The 18922-nt window shown below is 60.1% G+C and overlaps 1 protein-coding gene across 2 annotated transcripts in view; it reads left to right on the top strand.

Moving 5' to 3' along the window:
* Positions 1-8982: 8982 nt before the first annotated feature.
* The window catches only part of CYS1 (cystin 1), a 30355-nt gene continuing 20415 nt past the window's right edge, over positions 8983-18922 (top strand). The window contains exons 1-3 of one of the 2 annotated variants that reach the window (XM_036432560.2): positions 9056-9439; positions 16445-16497; positions 17031-17202. In XM_036432560.2, coding sequence (XP_036288453.1) covers positions 9110-9439; positions 16445-16497; positions 17031-17136 — 489 coding nt within the window. In that variant the 5' untranslated portion in view covers positions 9056-9109 and the 3' untranslated portion in view covers positions 17137-17202. Of the gene's footprint in view, positions 9440-11894; positions 12629-16444; positions 16498-17030; positions 17203-18922 lie in introns of those variants that run through there. The other variant, XM_045579743.1, reaches the window with a different exon arrangement.

Genomic DNA, 18922 nt, shown 5'->3' with positions numbered 1-18922 from the left:
AAACTTCTCTCATTATGAGAATCACCTGGTGGAGGTGTTAAACCACAGATTCCCGGATCCCAACTATAAGAAGTGCTATCAGGAATCTGTGTTTTAACACCTCCACCAGGTGATTCTCATAATGAGAGAAGTTTGAAGACCCCTGGGATAGAGCATCAGCCTGCGGACTGAAAGGTCCCAGGTTCGAATCCGGTCAAGGGCATGTACCTTGGTTGCGGGCACATCCCCGGTAGGGGGTGTGCAAGAGGCGGCTGATCGATGTTTCTCTCTCATCAATGTTTCTGACTTTCTATCCTCCCTCCCTCTCTGTAAAAAGTCAATAAAATATATATATTCAATATATAAAAATAAAGCTGTTGTGAATATCCGTGAGCAGATTTTTGTATGAATATGCGTTCACTTCATTTTTAAAAACTAGTAACAATCCTTTTTTTTTTTAATATATTTTATTGATTTTTTACAGAGAGGAAGGGAGAGAGATAGAGAGCTAGAAACGTCGATGAGAGAGAAACATCGACCAGCTGCCTCTTGCACACCCCCTACTGGGGATGTGCCTGCAACCAAAGTACATGCCCTTGACCGGAATTGAACCTGGGACCCTTCAGTCCGCAGACCAACGCTCTACCACTGAGCCAAAACGGTTTTGGCGCAGCCCTTGTTTTGATTTAACTTTCAGCCATTAACTTTTCTTCTTTAAGATCCGCCTCACTTTATGGCGTCAGCTCTGCCCCTCACTCCTTCCTTTGTGCCATGACCTTCCTCTGTTACAGCTCTTACCAGAGGCCGGTGCACGAAATTCATGCATGGGGGGTCTCCCTCAGCCTGGCCTGCGCCCTCTCAGTCTGGGAGCCCTCAGAGGATGTCCCACTGGTGGTGGTGGCCCCGCGGGAGCAGGCCGAGTCGGTCTGTGGGACATCCTTAGTGCTGCCGTGGAGGCGGGAGAGGCTCCGGCCACGCCGCTGCCCTCGCCAGTGTGAGCCCAGCTCCTGGCTGAGGGCGCTCCCCCGTGGGACTGAGCACCAGGAGGCAGCTCCTGCGTTGAGTGTCTGCCCCCTGCTGGTCAGTGCGTGTCGTAGTGACCATTCGGTTGATTTGCATATTAGCCTTTGACTCTATAGGATGTCAGGGAGCCAGCCAGGGGCTCACTGCCTCCCTCACCTTTGGATCTGCAGTGCCCACACCGTCAGCTGCATGGGTCACAGCTTAGTAATTGTCAGTGACTCTGATTCCATGTCATTGTGGTGCCTAAGGGGCAACAGATGCAGCAAAGTCCAGTCGGAGTGGAGTGGTGGCAGCTGTGTCTGGCTTAAGAGTAACCCCAGCCCATTAACTTCCTAGGACTATTTTTAAAAATATATATTTTATTGATTTTCTACAGAGAGGAAAGGAAAGGGGTAGAGAGTCAGAAACATCCATCAGCTGCCTCCTGCACACCTCCTACTGGGGATGTGCCCGCAACCAAGGTGCATGCCCTTGACCGGAATTAATTGTCCCGTAACCCTGCTGGTGAAACGGGCTGTAAACCTTGCACAAGAGCCCGGAGGCTCACGGGAGGCGGGGGGGGGGGGGGGGGGGGGAAAGGGAAGAGGGGCTGTGGCTTTGGGGAAAGGCCCTTGGAGGAGCCAGGCCTGCGGTTCCCTCCCCACATCCGGGCTTGTCTGGCAGACCTGGCCCGGTGCCCGGGTGTGGCAATCCTGAGTAAGTGGCAGCTGTGATGGGTTGGGCCTGGGGCTTTGCTTGAGGGTTTGTTTCCAAGAGGCACCTGGACACCCTCCCACCTGCTGCTTCCCCAGCCCGAAGCCGGCCGGGCCGCAGTGCTGCCAGATGAGACCGGAGGTCCCAGTTCCTTCTCTGCAGGCGTGGGCAGGCCGGGAGGCTTATCTGGGCCCGGCCAGGCGGGCGGGAGCCCCGAGAGGACAGTGCCCTTATCAGAAGCTGCAGGGTCGCCCTGAGGGTGGGAAGCACGGGCTCCAGGAAGCAGGGGGCGGAGGGTGCAGTGGGCAGAGCATGCACGGGCCGGTGGCCTGGCTTCCACACCCAGCGCCGAACCTGACGCTGTGACTTCCCATCTCCTCTCCCCAGAGCAGAAGCCCGAGTCCTCCCAGGCCCACAGCCCAGGGCACTAGCGGGGTAACGCCCCCTGCGCCCTACCCCTCCGGAAGCCGGCCCGGGTCCTCGCTGCCGGGGAGGGCTTGCCGCTGCACGGGAGCCCCAAGGGGACAGGCCTCCCCGCAGAGGAGAGCGGGCGAGAGGAGAGGCTGGTCAGGCCTCCGGCTGCGGGACAGACACGGTGGTCCGCCTGCCCGCCCGCCTGCCCGCACCCAGCAGTGCCATCAGCTGGGGCACCGCCCCCCCTCTCCGCGGGGCCCCTGTGCCGCCTCTTACACGGGGAGAATTTAGTCCAGCCCAGCTGGCATGGCTCAGGGGGTGAGGTTTGCCCTATGAACCAGGAGGTCACGGTTCGATTCCCCACCCCGTCAGGACACTTCAGCCCGGGGTTGCAGGCTCAATCCCCCATGAAGGGCGTGCAGGAGGCAGCTCGTTAGCGATTCTCTCCCATCACCACTGTTTCTGTCTCCCGCTTCCTCTCTGAAGCCAACACAAACAAGTGTTAGGGTGTAGAACATCTCCAGCAGTAGGAGGCCAGCTGTCCTCTCTCCCCGTGGCCTCGGGGGACCTTCGCCTGCGGTCTGGGTGACATGGCTGCACAGACAGGGCAGTGGGAGGGGGATCAGGCACGTGACAGAATTATTTCACAGTAGTGTTGCAGCAGAGATAAGAGCCAGGGCCTCCTTTTATTTTCATGGAGAAAAATACACGCTTTTAAAAACTTTTTATTTTAAAATATTTTAGACTCAGAAGATAGCAGTTTCCACAGAGCAGCTGCGCCCTCTACTGCTAACACATGGTACAACCACAAAAGCAAGACATTCACTTGGTGCAGCAGGATTCCCTAACCTGCAGCCTTTCTTAGGGGGCCCCCCCCCCGCCCCCGCCCCCGTCTTGCCGGGACCCTCCTGGGTCCTGTTGTCATGTCTCCCGGGCTCCTCCGGTCGGAGACAGATCCCGCGTCTCCTTGGCCCAGGCCTGGGCGAAGTGTGGGCAGCTGGGAGCTCGGGCTGCGCCCTCAAAGGACCAAGAGAAGAGAGGCGTCTCCCTCCCCGGCCAGGCCACTGGCCTGGGCCCCGCTTGCCACAGGGCTCCCCTCGGGAACTGCTGGAGTGGCGTTCGGAGCTGAGGCCACGCTGGTGGTGCTGGCACTGTCAAGCCTGGAAGACTTTGCGGCTCAGGTACCATGGAAACCAAGGTTTGCTGGAAGGGCAGCTGGGGTCCAGATCTTATCTGGACTCAGACAGATGCACCAGAGAGACTGAATGCTGCCCCATATCGCGATGGTGCAGGTGCCACACACATTCAAACACATCTCCCCGCCGCTGGCAGCTGGAGGCGGGCGGGTCCCGGGTGCCAGCTGGGAGAGGGGCTGGGTCTCTCCGGGGTGGGCTCCCTGGTCTGGGAGAGACTCCTCAGAGGAAGGGACACGTGCTTTCCTGGTGCCCCACAGCACCCCATGCAGCGGCCTGCTGGGCTTAGCTGGGGTGGCTCCGTGATGCCGGAGGCCAAGGCCAGGGGCCAGGACACGTGGACTCTGCAGCCAGATGGATCCTGCAACCCAGGTGCCCTTGACTGGAATTGAACCTGGGACCTTTCCGTCTGCAGGCGTCACAACACTATATCCACTGAGCCAAACCGGTTTCAGTGGAACCAGTGATTTTTTTTTTAATATATTTTATTGATTTTTAACAGAGAGGAAGGGAGAGGGATAGAGAGTTAGAAACATCGATGTGATCAATCAGCTGCCTCTTGCACAGCCCCCAAGTTACATGCCCTTGACCGGAATCAAACCTGGGACCCCTCAGTCCACAGGCTGATGCTCTAGCCACTGAGCCAAGCCGGTTTTGGCACCAATGACTTTTTGATCGATGCTCAACCACTGTTTAGTATATTCCTAGTGTTGATCCTTGTAAAACTGGACACCGAAAGCTGTCTCCCTCTTATTTCTAATTGAATAAGAGAAAGAACAAGGGGAGGGAAGTGCTTTTAACATCTTATCTCTGAGAAAAGAGAGAAACTCGAAGCAGGAAAATACAGATGACTCTCAGATCTGGCTTCTGGGCCAGACCAAAGAAGGAATTTAAAAAGTGGGAAGCTGATTCGCCTCCGACAATCTTTTCACTTTGGGTTTTGTACCTTAACAAGCCTCGGGGCCGCAGGGGGTACGCGGGGCAGGCATGAGGGCAGAAATAAGTTACTGAAGCTCGCAGCTGGTTAATATTAACTCACTTTCCTTCCTGAGAAACCTCGCCATGCGGGGCTAATGGGCGAGACTCAGGGCTTTCACTGAGCCCGACTGGCAACCACCACCCGGCAGCCGTGTCAGGCTCTGCAGGACACGCAGTCCGGGCAGCGGCCACTCCGCCCTCCCCAGTCCCGTAAGGTCGTCACAGGGCACAGCGTCTCCAGGGCCCGCAGTCCTGATGTCATTTCTTGCTGAATGTTAAAATGTAGCCTGGCCGGTGTGGCTCAGTGGTTGAGCGTCGACCTATGAACCGGGAGGTCACGGTTCAATTCCTGGTCAGGGCACAGGCCCAGTGTGGAGCGTGCAGGAGGCAGCTGATCAATGACTCTCTCTCATCATTGATGTTTCTATCTCTCTACCCTTCTCCCTTCCTCTCTGAAGTCAATAAACATGTATTTAAAAAATAAAAAAGTGTTGCCGAAACTGGTTTGGCTCAGTGGGTAGAGCGTCAGCCTGCGGACTGAAAGGTCCCGGGTTTGATTCCGGTCAAGGGCATGTACCTAGGTGCGGGCACATCACCAGTAGGGGGTGTGCAGAAGGCAGCTGATCAATGTTTCTCATTAATGTTTCTACTTCTCTATCCCTCTCTCTTCCCTCTGTAAAAAAATCAATAAAATATATTAAAAAAAATAAAAAAATGTTAAGAAGTAGCGTAGCATTTTGTAGCTGCAGCTAGATACAGGGTGGGCCGACAGAACTCAGAGGGACGACAAGACAGCTCTCCCGGAGGCAGAGCTTCCAGTGGGTGAACTACCTTGCAACAGCGCACTCTGTTTTTGAATGGACCCCCCCCCCCCCCCGCCCCCGGCCCTCGTGTTCCACAACAAAACCCGCCAGAGGCTCCCACGGGGTGGGGCGTCCGTGAAGCTTCACCTCTAAAAGCAGGCGGAGCCTGGCCGTGTCCTCAGTGGTTACAGCACTGGCCCCAGCACCGAAGGGCCTCGGGTTTAATTGCGGGTCAAGGGTGCTTACCTGGGCTGCAGGTTCAATCCCCGGTGCCAGGTGCCCGTGCCCAGTGAAACCGATCCATGTCTCCCCTCCCCTCTCCCCCTCCACAAATCAACGGGGAATGTCCTCAGGCGAGGACTGGCAAACACAAAACCAAAACCAGGACCAGGTAGGAGCTGGATCTGGCCCCTGATCTAAACACTCCATTTTCAGCTCTAACTGTCCTCTCTCTCTCTCTCTTTTAAATATTTTTATTGATTTTTAGGTAGAGAGGAAGAGAGAGAGGGAAATATCAATGAGAGAGTTGCAAGGATTGGCTGCCTCCTGCACACACCCTCCTGGGGATCCAGCCCTCAATCCGGGCCCATGGACGACCTGGACCCACTGAGCCACACCCGCCAGGCACCTGTCCATTCCCTTAAACACACAGGCACCCGGAAAAGGAGGCTGTGTGGGCCCAGGCTTCAGGTTACCATGGCGTTGTGATCACTGTAACGTTAACATCAAGAATCAATTGTGAGCGAAACAAACCACCCTCTTGGGGCCTGGAGGCCAGTGTGTGTGGCTGGCTGGCCGTTTTGGATCCAGAAGGATGCTCACCTCCTGCTCTCTGACCCCCCCCCCCCCTTACCCACGTACCCAGCCCTCCAGGTCCCTAGTGCCGGAAGGGCACCAGCAGGCTGTGCTGGCCACTCAGCTGGGAGCGCAGAACCGCCCAGGAACTAGGGCTGGCACGTGCCCAGGAGGCCCAGTAGAAATGGTAACTTTAAAAGAAAAGCAGGATAAATGTGCTTCTTCTACTACTCATAGGTCTTTATTATTGTTACTATTATTATTATGTTGTTGTTGTTGTTAATCCTCACCCGAGGATGTTTTCCCACTGATTTTTAGAGAGCGGAAGAGGAAGGGAAAGCCAGAGAGAAACATCGAGGTGAGAGAAACACATCGATTGGCTGCCGCCTGCATGAGCCTGACCAGGCTGGGGAGGAGCCTGCCCTTGACGGAAACCGAACCCGGGACCCTTTGGACTGCCAGCGGCGCCCTAAGCACCGAGCCCCCCGGCTGGGCCCTTCCGCACAGATTCCACGTGGCCTGCTGGCGAGGCAGGCTGTTCCGAGCAGCAGAACCAATAGGCTGCTGCTCTGGGCCCAACAATCCCGATGTTACACGCCAACTCCTCTGCGCGCGAGTGTGGGTTCCGAACCTCTCCCGTCGTCCTCTTGTGAGGGACCCCGAGACCAAACGCAAAGCCGGGCCGCTGTGCCCGGAGGCCAGGCGGTTATGGGAGACGCGCTGCGCACACGCCAGCCCGCGCTCCGGTTACCCTGAGCGCTAACGTGGAAACGGCCGCCTCTGCTCCCGACCTCACTCCTCACCGAGCACGGGCCCAGGTTCTGCAGCAGCCATGCCCAGCCCGCACCCTGCCCCGCGAGGCATGGCCGAGGGGCGGCCAGGGACGGGCACATCACAGAGGCTGGGCCTCAGGGCGGGGCAGGGGCCTGAAGACGGGCACTGAGGGGGCTCCACTGGGGTGGGGCTGGGGGCGCTATAAGGGGGCGGCTGGTCCCGGGCCGTGGTAAGGAGCAGATGCCAGGCTAGTCCAGTTGCCAAGGGAAATACCACTTGGGGACACTTCCTGCTCTGAGTACCACCAGCTGCAGCTCTCCCCTGAAGTGACTTGTTCATCGCAAGGAAGTTCGCACTTTTGGGGCGTCAGGCAGACAGCTCCCACTGGGGCCTCATCCTCACCCCCTCACCAGCCACCTCCCCGCTGGCCAGGTGGCCCGGCAGGGTGCTTGTTAATACATTACACGGTGTTTTACAGAAACGTTAAAGGCAGGCCTTAAAATGAAATACCCATTGCATCTTGAAGTTATTTATTACGCGTTCTTACAAGCTGATGCTCTTTAAAGTGTGGTCTTCTGTAAAACTTGTACTCGCTCAGTAGAAACTTATCTGGCCACTGGGTAAAGCCAGCAATGAAACTACTGGTGCCCAATGTGTTAAGGGGAATTAGGCCCCGCCCGGCCGGTGTGGCTCAGTGGTTGACCTCTGAAGCAGGAAGTCACAGTTCTATTCCCGGTCAGGGCACAGGCCCCGGTTGGGGGCTTGATCCCCAAGTGCAGGGTGTGCAGGAGGCAGCTGATCCATGATTCTCTCTCATCACTGATGTTTCTTTCTCTCTCCCTTCTTCTCTAAAATCAATAAAAAATATTTTTTTAAAAAAAGAGGGATTAGATCCCATTTTCAATGTCCCATATTCCCGGGGCTTGGCCATCCTCCAGGACAAAGGGTTCTTGTTTATTCCTGGGGACGGCCGTGGCCGGGGAGCTGGTGAGCGGGCTGTTTGCTCAGGGAGCGCCTAACACTCTCTGGTATGAGTGTCTGGGTGAGAGTCTGCTGGAAGCCCGTGTCCAGTGGGGCCGACTGGACGGGTGCTCTCAGGGTGGAGAGAACACAGGCGTGGCACCCTCTCAGTGACCGGGATGCATCTGGGGAATGGGGGCGGGTCCCAGGGGTCAGGAAATCCACGCCCTGGGAGGCCAGCCCTGCCCGGAGGCGGGAGCCGGGGCCGCGGGCGCAGTTGCACGGCAGTCACGTGACCAGCCTCCCTCTGCCAGCACTGAGGCATGTTTTCCTTTAAATGATTAAACTCAGTTGAACTTCGTTCAGGAAAATTTTCCATCTGAACACTGTTTTCCAGGCTGAAAGGGTTTCCAGGGAGGTTTGTTTTTCTTAAAGAGAAACCTGGTGTCGACGGCTTCCCGCATCTGGGGCTCAGCACCCCCAACGATACCAAATCGTGTCTCTGGCCCGCCTCCTCCCCCGCCTGGCTAGACAGCACGTCCAAAGGGAAAAGAAAGGCAGGCAGGAGGTTAAAAACGCGTCCCGGCCTCTCGATAATACAACCAAGAGGCTCTGGACCTGATCCCACGTCTACCCCACTGCCGTGGGCATGAGGCTAAGGCCACCCCCGAATGCCCGGGGCCGGCCGGCGCGGGCTGCCCAGTCTGCACCCGGGCTCATGTCCAGTCAGGAGAGGGTGAAGCCCAGACCTGAGCACCCAGCTTCGGGGAGGGAAGGGGGGTGTGGGGGGGGGAAGGGGGGCAGCTAGTCCCAGAAAGACAAGCGTGACTGTCACCTCCCCAGGCTGCACCTCACAGCCTGGGCCGTCCTGCTCCTGTTTGCCGTCACTGCGGTCACTTAAAGACAACAGCGTGTTCTCTCTTTCTCTCTTTACTGCCCCACGGCCAAAGCCTGGGTGAAGCATGACCAGTAGCTGCTCGGGTTCCCTTTGCTTTTTTCCTGGGGGGAGAGGATGCTTTTTCTGTCTCTCTCTTTTACATTTTTTTTCTTTCCCAAACGTGATTACTTCTTTAATCCTCACCCGAGGATATTTTCCACTGATTTTTAGAGCGAGTGGGATGGGGAGAGACAGAGAGAAACATGGATGTGAGAGACACAGGGATTGGTTGCCTGACCAGGGCCAGAGCTGGGGAGGAGCCTGCAACTGAGGTGCATGCCCTTGGCCCACGTTCTATCCAGTGAACCACACCGGCCCTGCCGGGGCTGCCTCTGGATGAGGTTTTGAGCAGGAGGGAGAGGGGTGCATAGGGGGGGCGGGGGGGTAGGCGGTCACCCCGCCCCGCCCTCGTGGCCCCACCCACCGCTACCCGACTCGGATCCACCCTGCCCGGCACCCCCAAACCAGCGGCACCCCAAACCAGCGCTCCCATCCCCCGCCGCGCCTCCGCGGCCCCGCCCGCGCCCCGGCGGCTGTGAGCGCGGCGGGCGGCGGGCGCCATGGGCAGCGGCAGCAGCCGGAGCGGCCGGGCCCTGCGGCGCCTCCGCGGCCCCGACAGCCGGCCGGCGGGCCCCGGCGGGGCGGCCCCGGACTCGGCGCCGGCGGGGGCCCCGGAGACGGCGGTGGCGGAGGCCCGGGAGGAGGTCCCCGAGGCCGCGGGGGCGGCGGCGGCGGGTCCGGCCCCCGGGCCCACAGCGCCCCCCGACGGCCGGGACGAGACGCTGCGCCTGCTGGACCAGCTGCTGGCCGAGTCCGCGGCCTGGGCCCCGGGGGAGCCGGCCCCGCGGCGCCCGGCGCGCCCCCCGCCCGCCGCCGGCGCGGGGAGCCGGGTGAGTGTCTGCGCGCCGAGTCCCCGCGGCCCCCGGCTGCACGCTCACCTCCCGCCATGCACCCCCGCGGCCACAGCCTGTCTCCTCCGGGCGCCGCTCCGCTGGGGGGAAGCTGGGAGCGGCTTTCCGGGGTCAGGCCCCCCCCAAACGGTCTGGGGCTTCCGTGGCCCAGACCCGCCATCCTCCCCCGGGGACGTGTCCCCGCTCCGCTCCGCCGGCCCCGCGCCCCCCAGCCACCCCCCCGCCCCCCATACACACCCCGGGCGGGGTGCCCCCCATACACACCCCGGGCGGCCGGGTGCGGGCGGGGTGCCCCCCATACACACCCCGGGCGGCCCGGGTGCGGGCGGGGTGCCCCCCATACACACCCCGGGCGGCCCGGGTGCGGGCGGGGTGCCCCCCATACACACGCCGGGCGGCCGGGTGCGGGCGGGGTGCCCCCCATACACACGCCGGGCGGCCGGGTGCGGGCGGGGTGCCCCCCATACACACCCCGGGCGGCCGGGTGCGGGCGGGGTGCCCCCCATACACACGCCGGGCAGCCGGGTGCGGGCGGAGGGGCGCTGACGGGGGCCGGGCCACACAGCGGCGCCCAGGTGCCCGGTCGGGCCGGGCTGCGGACAAGGCGTGAACAGCGGCTCCGGGCGCGGGGGCTGCAGGCGGCCCGCACCCCTCGGCGGCGGCGGGGCCCTGAAACCACCGCCCGGAGGGACGGGGTCAGGGCCGGCCCAGCCCGGACAGCCCAGAGCCACCTCCTGTCCGTCCGCCCTCCCCGCCCGCTGCCTTCCCGGCGCCTGCGGTTCGGTTCGGTTCGGTTCGGTTCGGCAGCCTGGCCCGGCCCGCAGGCCCTTAGGCCGCATCAGGGCGCTTAGGTAACGGACGCGGAGACGCAGGGGAGACGTGGGGAAATCCTGGCTCCATGGAAGCGGCGTTCTGGTGGCTGGGACTTTAGACGTGAAAGCAGCATGGACTCGCCCCCAAGCCGCTGGGTCCCGGGCTCCGGGCAGGGCCGCCTCACGCTCCTTCCGGCCGCTCAGGGCCCTGTGGGCTCCTGCTGGGCCGGCGGAGCTCTGGGGAGAGGCGCCCAGAGGCACGGCCCTGTCCGGAGAAGCCGCAGTCTGACCGGGTGGGGGCGGAGGAGAGCTTCAGGCAGGACCGGGTACAATGTGGTCTGGATCTGCAGGGCCCGAGGCTGGCTCCGTGGCTGAGCGTTGACCTCTGAGCCAGGAGGTCATGGTTGGATTCCCCATCAGGGCACAGGCCTGGATTTCCGGCTCTATCCCCAGTGTAGGGCGGGCAAGAGGCAGCCAGTTATTCTCTCTCATCACTGATGTCTCTCTCCTGCTCCCTCTCCCTCTGAAACCAATAAAAATAAATTAAAAAGGAAGGAGCAGCTGAGCAGGAGGAGCAGCTGAGCCTGGGGAGCCAGGCCGGCCTCCAGGACAGGCTCACCTGAGTCTGGCAGACAGCGGAGGGAGCCCTGGGCAGGGAACCCCGTGTGCAGAGGCGTCGGCGGCCTGGTGGCAGGGACACGGGTGCTGGGGCTGACGGTGGTCAGAGGAAGCTGGCATGGAGGGGCTGGATGCCAGGCCTGGGGGCACGGGAAGGTGCAGAGTGAAGTGGACAGGATGTCGCTGGGTGGGCACTGCCCGGAGATGCTGCCGAAAATGTGGCCCAGGAGTCCGGGTTCCCAGGGGGCTGGGACCAGCCCTAACTAACAGACTGGTGAGAGGGCGGCAGAGGTGTGGCCAGCATGAACACGCTCCCGTGCCAGTACCTGGAGCCCAGCCCAAGGCCACCCCCGCCGGTTCTCGCCGGACTCTGCCGCCCAGGAGCTGGTGGGCAGGGCCCTTTGGCTTCTTGGTTTTTGGTTAATCCTCACCTGAGGATATCTTTCCATCGAAGCTTAGAGAGAGGGAGAGGGAGAGGAGGAGACAGGGAGGGGAAAACATTGATGTGAAGGAACCATATCGATTGGTTACCTCCTTACGCGCCCCAATCGGGGCCGGGGGCCGAGCATACAATCGAGGTACATACCCTTGACCGGAATCGAATCCAGGCCCTCTAACCTGTCCACTGAGCCCTCTGTTCCCTGAGAGTTTGAGAACCCAGGCTGCTAAGGTGAAGGGACCTTAGCAACCGCCTAGGGCTGCTTGGCATTTATATTAGAGGCCGTGGGGCCCAGCACAGTGACTGCCCAAGTCCCCGCCCCCAACGCCAGGTCATCTCCTCTGGGAGCAGGATCTGGTCGGGGAGCACAGCCAGGAGGGAGCACACCCGGGGGGAGAGGGGGGTTCACCAGCTGCAGGCTGAGGAGAAGTATTTGAAAATATATGTGAGTGTGCTTTTAGTTCTGTGTTGTTATTCCTGATCCGAGGTCATTTCCCCCCATTGATTTTTAGAGAGTGGGAGGGAGGGAGGGAGAAACGTCAATATGATTGGTTGACTCCTGCAGGTGCCCCGACTGGGGCCAGGGACTGAACCTGCATCCCAGGTAAGTGTTCTGACCGGGAATCGAACCCATAGCCCTTTGGTGCAGGGGCCGATGCTAACCACTGAGATGCACACACCAGGGAGTGAATGTGCTTTAACAAGTGATAACACTCCACGTGAGTGTAACTTATTGTCACTACCCTCCAGTCCCGCCCCATTAGCTTCCCAGGTTCTCCCGCCTTTCTTTCTCTTTGGAAACACGTTCCTGAAGGCAGGTCTGGGGGAGGCAGAGGCCCTGGGACAGTGGTCTCAGAGTCAGAGCCTCCTTCCAAAAGTGCTTCCTCATTTTAGCAACTTGCAAAACAACTGTCCCCCTGGCCCCACAGCCTCTGCGAGAGGCCTGTAAGTGCGGGCAACAGCGCCCTCTGCTGGTGAGAGGGCTGCACCCGATTGGCAAAATCCGGTACAAATGAGCTGAGGCTGGGAGTAAGGTACCCGGAACCCAGTCCCTGTTCTCTCTGCTGGAGATGTTCGCTGGCCATAGTGAAACCTAAAAAAGCAACCCAAACCTGGCCTTCAGAGAAAAGAGAACTCCTGAGCCATGCCACCTGGTGGACCTCAGAACCGCGATGCAGACTGAAGGAAGCCAGACAGGAAGGGTGCTCCGTGTGCGAGCCCAGCAGCTAGGCTTCAGGGAGAGCACCTGCAGGGATGGGAAGCGGACCCTCGGCTGCCAGGAGGTGGAGGTGGAGGTGGAGGTAGTTGTAGGAGGGAAGAAGGTGGAGGTGGGAGGCGGAGGCGGGAGGGAAGGAGGTGGAGGTGGGAGGCGGAGGCGGGAGGGAAGGAGGTGGAGTGGAAGGTGGGAGATGAAGGAGGCAGCAGAAGGCAGGAGGTGGAGGCGGGAGGGAAAGAGGTAGAGGTGGGAGGTGGGAGGGAAGGAGGTAGAGGGGAGGTGGGAGATGAAGGAGGTAGAGGTGGGAGGCGGGAGGGAAGGAGGTAGAGGTGGGAGGTGGGAGGGAAGGAGGTAGAGGGGAGGTGGGAGATGAAGGAGGTAGAGGTGGGAGGCGGGAGGGAAGGAGGTAGAGGTGGGAGGTGGGAGGGAAGGAGGTAGAGGGGAGGTGGGAGATGAAGGAGGCAGCAGAAGGTAGGAGGTGGAGGCGGGAGGAAGGAGGTCGGCCACACAGAGCTCACTTAGTATGTCCACTGCAGCGAGGTTAACAGGTGTATCCACATGTCACACCTACGGGACTGTGCCCTGCAGACTCCTGCTGCTCTGTGGCCACGCACCTCAGTTGACAGGCGCGCACAGACGGGGCGGGCGAAGGGAGGCGCTCCGCTCTGAGTGCGCCCAACACTTTTCCTGTCTTATTACTTATTGCTATTGTATTATTTCCCACGAACAACTGTAAACCTATTTCCCCACGCTGTTATTCATATACCAGTGTCGAGGGCTAAGGGGAGAACTCGTAGGCAGAAGCAGCGGGACAAAATACATTCTGGTAAGATATGTAGTGGATTTTCTAAAATTAACTATTGATATTTCACTGTTCTAAAAACACACCCTCTTGTAAGAAGTCAGATGAGATGTTCAGAGATCATCTTACTCCACCCCTCCTGTTGGGTGTGGTTGTACAGTGCCTCCATGGGATTTATGTGCTTTAAAATATTTTTTTATTAGCCGAAACCGGTTTGGCTCAGTGGATAGAGCGTCAGCCTGCGGAATGAAGGGTCCAGGGTTCGATCCCAGTCAAGGGTATATACCTTGGTTGCAGGCATATCCCCAGTAGGGGGTGTGCAAGAGGCAGCTGATCGATGACTAGAAAGGAAGGGAGGGAGAGATAGAAACATCAATGATGAGAATCATGGATCGGCCGCCTCCTGCATGCCCCCCACTGGGGATCAAGCCCATAACCCGGGCGTGTGCTCTTGACCAGAATCAAACCTGTGACCCTTCAGTCCACAGGCCGACGCTCTATCCACTGAGCCACACCATTGAGGGCAGGATTTCAAGTGAGAACATGTCTCCACCCAGCCCAGACACAGCCCTCCCTGAGCTCAGCCAGGTCCCCACACCCCAGCCCCGGCTCCGCCCTCCTTGGGGTCCAGCTGTCTGACCTCCCGGTGGCATTCTGCCTGCTGTCTGGTGGCGGACACTTGTGTCTGCCAGGGGCCTGGAGCAGCCACCAGGGGCCGCTGTGCCTCCGCTTCCCACCAGGCTCCCCTTGCATCTTCTATAAGCTGTAGGTCTGGGAGGGCCTAACGTCGCCCATCCCATCGGAGAGGGTCAAGTTAACGTCCAGGCGGCAGGGAGGTCCTGAGGAAAGAGTGTGCCTACCTTCTGAACGCAGCCTCAGGGGGTCCAGTCCACGGTGTGCTGGTGCGCGTCCCTGCTCCGCGAGGCGGCCAGCCGCCGTCTGTGCAGAAGTGTGATCTCACCGGGTGCTTTCCCCCGCTGTCCTGCTGGGAGAGACCGTACTGTAACAACCCCTACCAAACCTGGTGGCGAAAGGAACAGCCACCCCGGGGACAGCAAAAGCCCGCCCAGCAGAAACCGGCGAGCGGGAACTGAGGCTTCACAGCCACAGCTGGAGGGAGGGAGGGTACCGGTGTTGTTTAAATTCTCTGTGGCCCCTGAGGATTCATCCAGGCCAAGGAGACAGCCTTCAGGCAGCCCACGGGGACCGGAAGCCCGTCTCACACGGAGTCCTGTGCACCCACGTTCATGGGAGCGTTAGTCTCAACCGCAAAGGCGGGAGCGACCCCCGTGTCCGTCGCCGGGCCGGCGAACAAAGTGCATGACGAACATACGGTGCCATGGCGGGGAGAGGCCACCTCGCCCTGTCAGAACGGCTCTCATCTACAAGCCACCTGTGCTGGTGAGGACACAGAGAGGGAACGCTGGTGCGAATGCAGCCGGCATGGAAAACAGTGCGAATTTCCCCCAAATTAAAAACGGACCTGCCTTGTGACCCAGGATTCCACTTCTGGGTAAATACCCAAAGAAACCTGAAATACTAATTCCAAAGAGCGACTGCCCGTGTTCACTGCAGACGCAGCCGGTGGCCACCCCTGGACCAGCGGCTGAAGATGCTGGGGTGCCTCTGCCCGATGGGACACGCCGCGGCCCCAGCCAAGAATGGGCTCTGAACTGTTTCCGGCAGCACGGACACAGGGTGCTATGCTAAGTGAAACAAGTCAGAGAAAGACAAATCCCAGGATTTCATGTATATGTGGATCTAAAGAGCCATATAAAAAAACAAAACAGAAAAAGACTCCTAGACACACAGAAGAAAGTGATGGCTGCTGGGGGCTGGAGGGGGAAGGGATGGAGAGAAGTGCAGATGGGCAGCTACAGACAGACACGGGAATGTTAAGTACAACGTAGGGACTACAGTCATAGGAACAGCTGTGCGTGGGGCCAGGTGGGTACCATAAATAGCAGGAGGCACACACTGTAAAATGCGACTACCTAACCACTAGGCTGTACACCTGAAACGAATACAAAGCAATACTGACTGTAACCAGAGGAAAATAATACACTTTTTAAAAAAATGTATATATTTTATTGATATTTTACAGAGAGGAAGGGAGAGAGAGAGCTAGAAACATCGATGAGAGAGAAATATCGACCAGCTGCCTCCTGCACACCCCCCACCGGGGATGTGCCCGCAACCAATGTACATGCCCTTGACCGGAATCGAACCCGGGACCCTTCAGTCCGCAGACCAACGCTCTACCACTGAGCCAAACCAGTTTCGGCGAGAATACACTCCTAAGAAAAGTGGTCCGGTCGTCCATTGGTGCCCATGGGGGTTGGTTTCAGGGTTCCTGCAGACACCACACCCTTCAGATGTTCTAGTCCCTTCTTTAAATGGTGTAGTGTTTGTGTATAACTTCGCAAATACTTTAGATCAGTGGTCGGCAAACTCATTAGTCCACAGAGCCAAATATCAACAGTTCAACGATTGACATTTCTATGGAGAGCCACATTTTTTAAAACTTAAACTTCTTCTAACGCCACTTCTTCAACATAGACTCGCCCAGGCCGTGGTCTTTTGTGGAAGAGCCACACTCAAGGGGCCAAAGAGCTGCATGTGGCTCGAGTGCCGCAGTTTGCCGACAACCATCACCAGATTACCTATCACACCTAATACCACGTAAACGCTGTATAAACAGTCGCTAGGCTGTGCTGTTGGGGAATGATGATGAGAGAAAGCCTGTGTTCAGCGCGCACACAACAATGCAGCCTGCTACACAGCGCACTCAGCAACCTGAGGCGCTCCTTCTATTCTGGACCCGTTGGTTGGATCTGGATGCAGCACCCGTGGACACGGAGGGCCACCGTGTCCACACGCAGAGGGACGGTGCCCGGTCCTGGTGACACACACAGAGGGATGGTGCCCGGTCCTGGGTGACACACGCAGAGGGATGGTGCCCGGTCCTGGCTGACACACGCAGTGGGATGGTGCCGGTCCTGAGGGCTGGATGTGGCGGCCATCGGGGTCACAGGAAGCCGGAGCGGGGGAGGCTCGCCAGCGGTCACCCCTTGATGCCTCTCCTTCTGTCCTCAAGGTGTCCCCCGAGTGCAGTGCCGAAGACCACCCGGAGAGCAGCGGCGCACCCCAGTGAGTCCAGGAGTCACTGCTGCCGGGCCCATGTCCCCGGACCCAGCTCATCCCGCGCAGCTCCCCTTAGAATGCAAAGCTCTGGCTCGTGGGGGATGGGGGGAGCAGGCCCCAGCCTGGGACAGCGCAGACCCTCCCAGCCCAGCAGCTGGGACCCTCCTGAAGAGCCTGACCCATCACTCAGGCGTCCCGGACCCGCCCCTCCCGGTCGTAGCCGCACCTGTCACTCAGGATGAGACGCCCACCTTGGCCTTCGGGAGCTGACTGCCCAGGGCACTGGGGCCCCTCTAGTCCCAGGAAAACACACTTAACCCCCCGGAGGGGTCCCCCGAATTGACGCCCTGGGACCCCTGGCTGGAGGCAGGCAGGGCTAGGCCTGCTCCAGGGAGAGGGCGAGTGCGGGAGGGGTCCCCAGGGCAGGGCTTCCTGGTGTGGTCCCGGGTGATCAGAATCCCCGGGCGGTTTCCCAGGAGAGAGACGGAGCTCCGAGGCCACGTCTTGCCTCCTGACACCGTGTCTGCTCTGGCCCGCAGAGCCCCGGGCAGCGGCCACCAGCGGCCGGAGAGGCGGTCGGTCATCGTGTACGACCGCTCGGAGGAGGAGCTGATGGCCAGCATCGAGCAGGAGCACTGCCACTGAGGCCCGGCCGGCTCCGGGAACCGGGCCCACACACAGCGACCCCGGGCTGCAAACCGACCTGTCCACCCGCCCCAGGAGCCTGCTGCCAGGGGCCTGGGTGCTGGCGGAGGGAGTTGCCTGGGCTCTGCGGTGACTGTCCCGGAGGCGGTGACTGTCCCGGAGGCGGTGACTGTCCCAGAGGCGGTGACTGTCCCGCAGAGGTGGTGACTGTCCCGGAGGCGGTGACTGACCCGGAGGCGGTGACTGTCCCGGAGGCGGTGACTGTCCTGCAGAGGCGGTGACTGTCCCGGAGGCGGTGACTGTCCCAGAGATGCGGTCCAAACGCAGACTCTGACCCGGTGGGGCCGTGGGGGCCTCCGAGCCCACGTTTCTAACGAGCTCCTGGTGAGACCACGCTGCGGGCCCCCCACTTCCTCGAGGGGCAGGATTGAAGGAACCTGCGTGGGAGGCTGACTCCCGGAGGGACAGCGCGGGGATGGGGCCTGGGCAGCTGAGCCTGCCCTTGGGGCCTCAGTTTCCCTCTCTGGGAAGGGAGTGCTGGCGGCTCTGTCCGCACGGTTCCAGGCTCCCGGTTCCTCTGGTCCCCGCCCCCCTGGGAACTGCCCCCTCCCTGCTGAGGAGCACCGGCCCCGGGGCCCGGAACTGCCCCCCGAGGGGCTCCCCGCCCCCCTGGGAACTGCCCCCTCCCTGCTGAGGAGCACCGGCCCCGGGGCCCGGAACTGCCCCCCGAGGGGCTCCCCGCCCCCCTGGGAACTGCCCCCTCCCTGCTGAGGAGCACCCGCCCCGGGGCCCGGAACTGCCCCCCGAGGGGCTCCCCGCCCCCCTGGGAACTGCCCCCTCCCTGCTGAGGAGCACCGGCCCCGGGGCCCGGAACTGCCCCCCGAGGGGCTCCCCGCCCCGGCCAGGCCTCAGGCCGCGGCCCTCACCTGGCAGCGCCCGCGGGGCCTCAGCCTCGAGGCCCACAGCGGCCTGGCCCAGGACGCCCTCCGCCGAGGCAGGGCCGGCACTGCAGCATGACGGGAAGGCGGGGAGGCGGGACTTCCGGCGTGGCCCGGTGTGGTGCTCCCAGCAGCGGAAGCGGAAGCGCAGGGAGAGGAGTGGTGAGGACCCGGATGCTGCTGAGGGCACGTGGCGGGGCAGCGGTTCTGGCCGAAGCCGGAAGCGGTCCCAGCCAGTCCCGCATTGCCCACCAGCACAACGGCCTCCTGGCGTGGCCGGCAGACGCAAGAGCATCTTTTTTTTTTTTAAACGACTAAGCAAGATAGGGATAGAAGAGACTATTTTTTAAAAATTAGTTTATTACTTTAAAAAATATATTTTATTGATTTTTAATAGAGAGGAAGGGAGAGGGATAGAGCGTTAGAAACATCGATGAGAGAGAAACATGGATCAGCTGCCTCCTGCACACCCCCCACTGGGGATGTACCTGCAACCAAGGTACATGCCCTTGACCGGAATCAACCCGGGGAACCTTCAGTCCGCAACTAGTTTTGGCTGCAAGAGCATCTTACCGGACAGACCCACAGCCAGTGCCATCGGGCAAACGGGTGTTTCCGGGAACTTGGCTGCTTTGGCGAGAGGGCCATAGCCGGGAGGTTTCTTCTCCGGAGTCAGGACGGAGCCATGGAGCCGGGAGGGAGGGCTCAGACCCCCACAACGGGCGCTGCTTCTCACCCACGCCCAAACCCTTTGATACAATGATTAAAGCCGTTCCTATTTTAGTAATACACACGCTTTTTAATATTTTCGTTATTTTTTAAGTCCTCACCCACAGATGCTTGATTTT

The sequence above is a fragment of the Pipistrellus kuhlii genome, unplaced genomic scaffold (genome assembly GCF_014108245.1).
Source record: "Pipistrellus kuhlii isolate mPipKuh1 unplaced genomic scaffold, mPipKuh1.p scaffold_m20_p_112, whole genome shotgun sequence".
Classification (NCBI taxonomy): Eukaryota; Metazoa; Chordata; class Mammalia; order Chiroptera; family Vespertilionidae; genus Pipistrellus; species Pipistrellus kuhlii.
The sequence above is the reverse complement of the archived record's forward strand: the minus strand, read 5'-3'. Positions and strand labels throughout refer to the sequence as shown.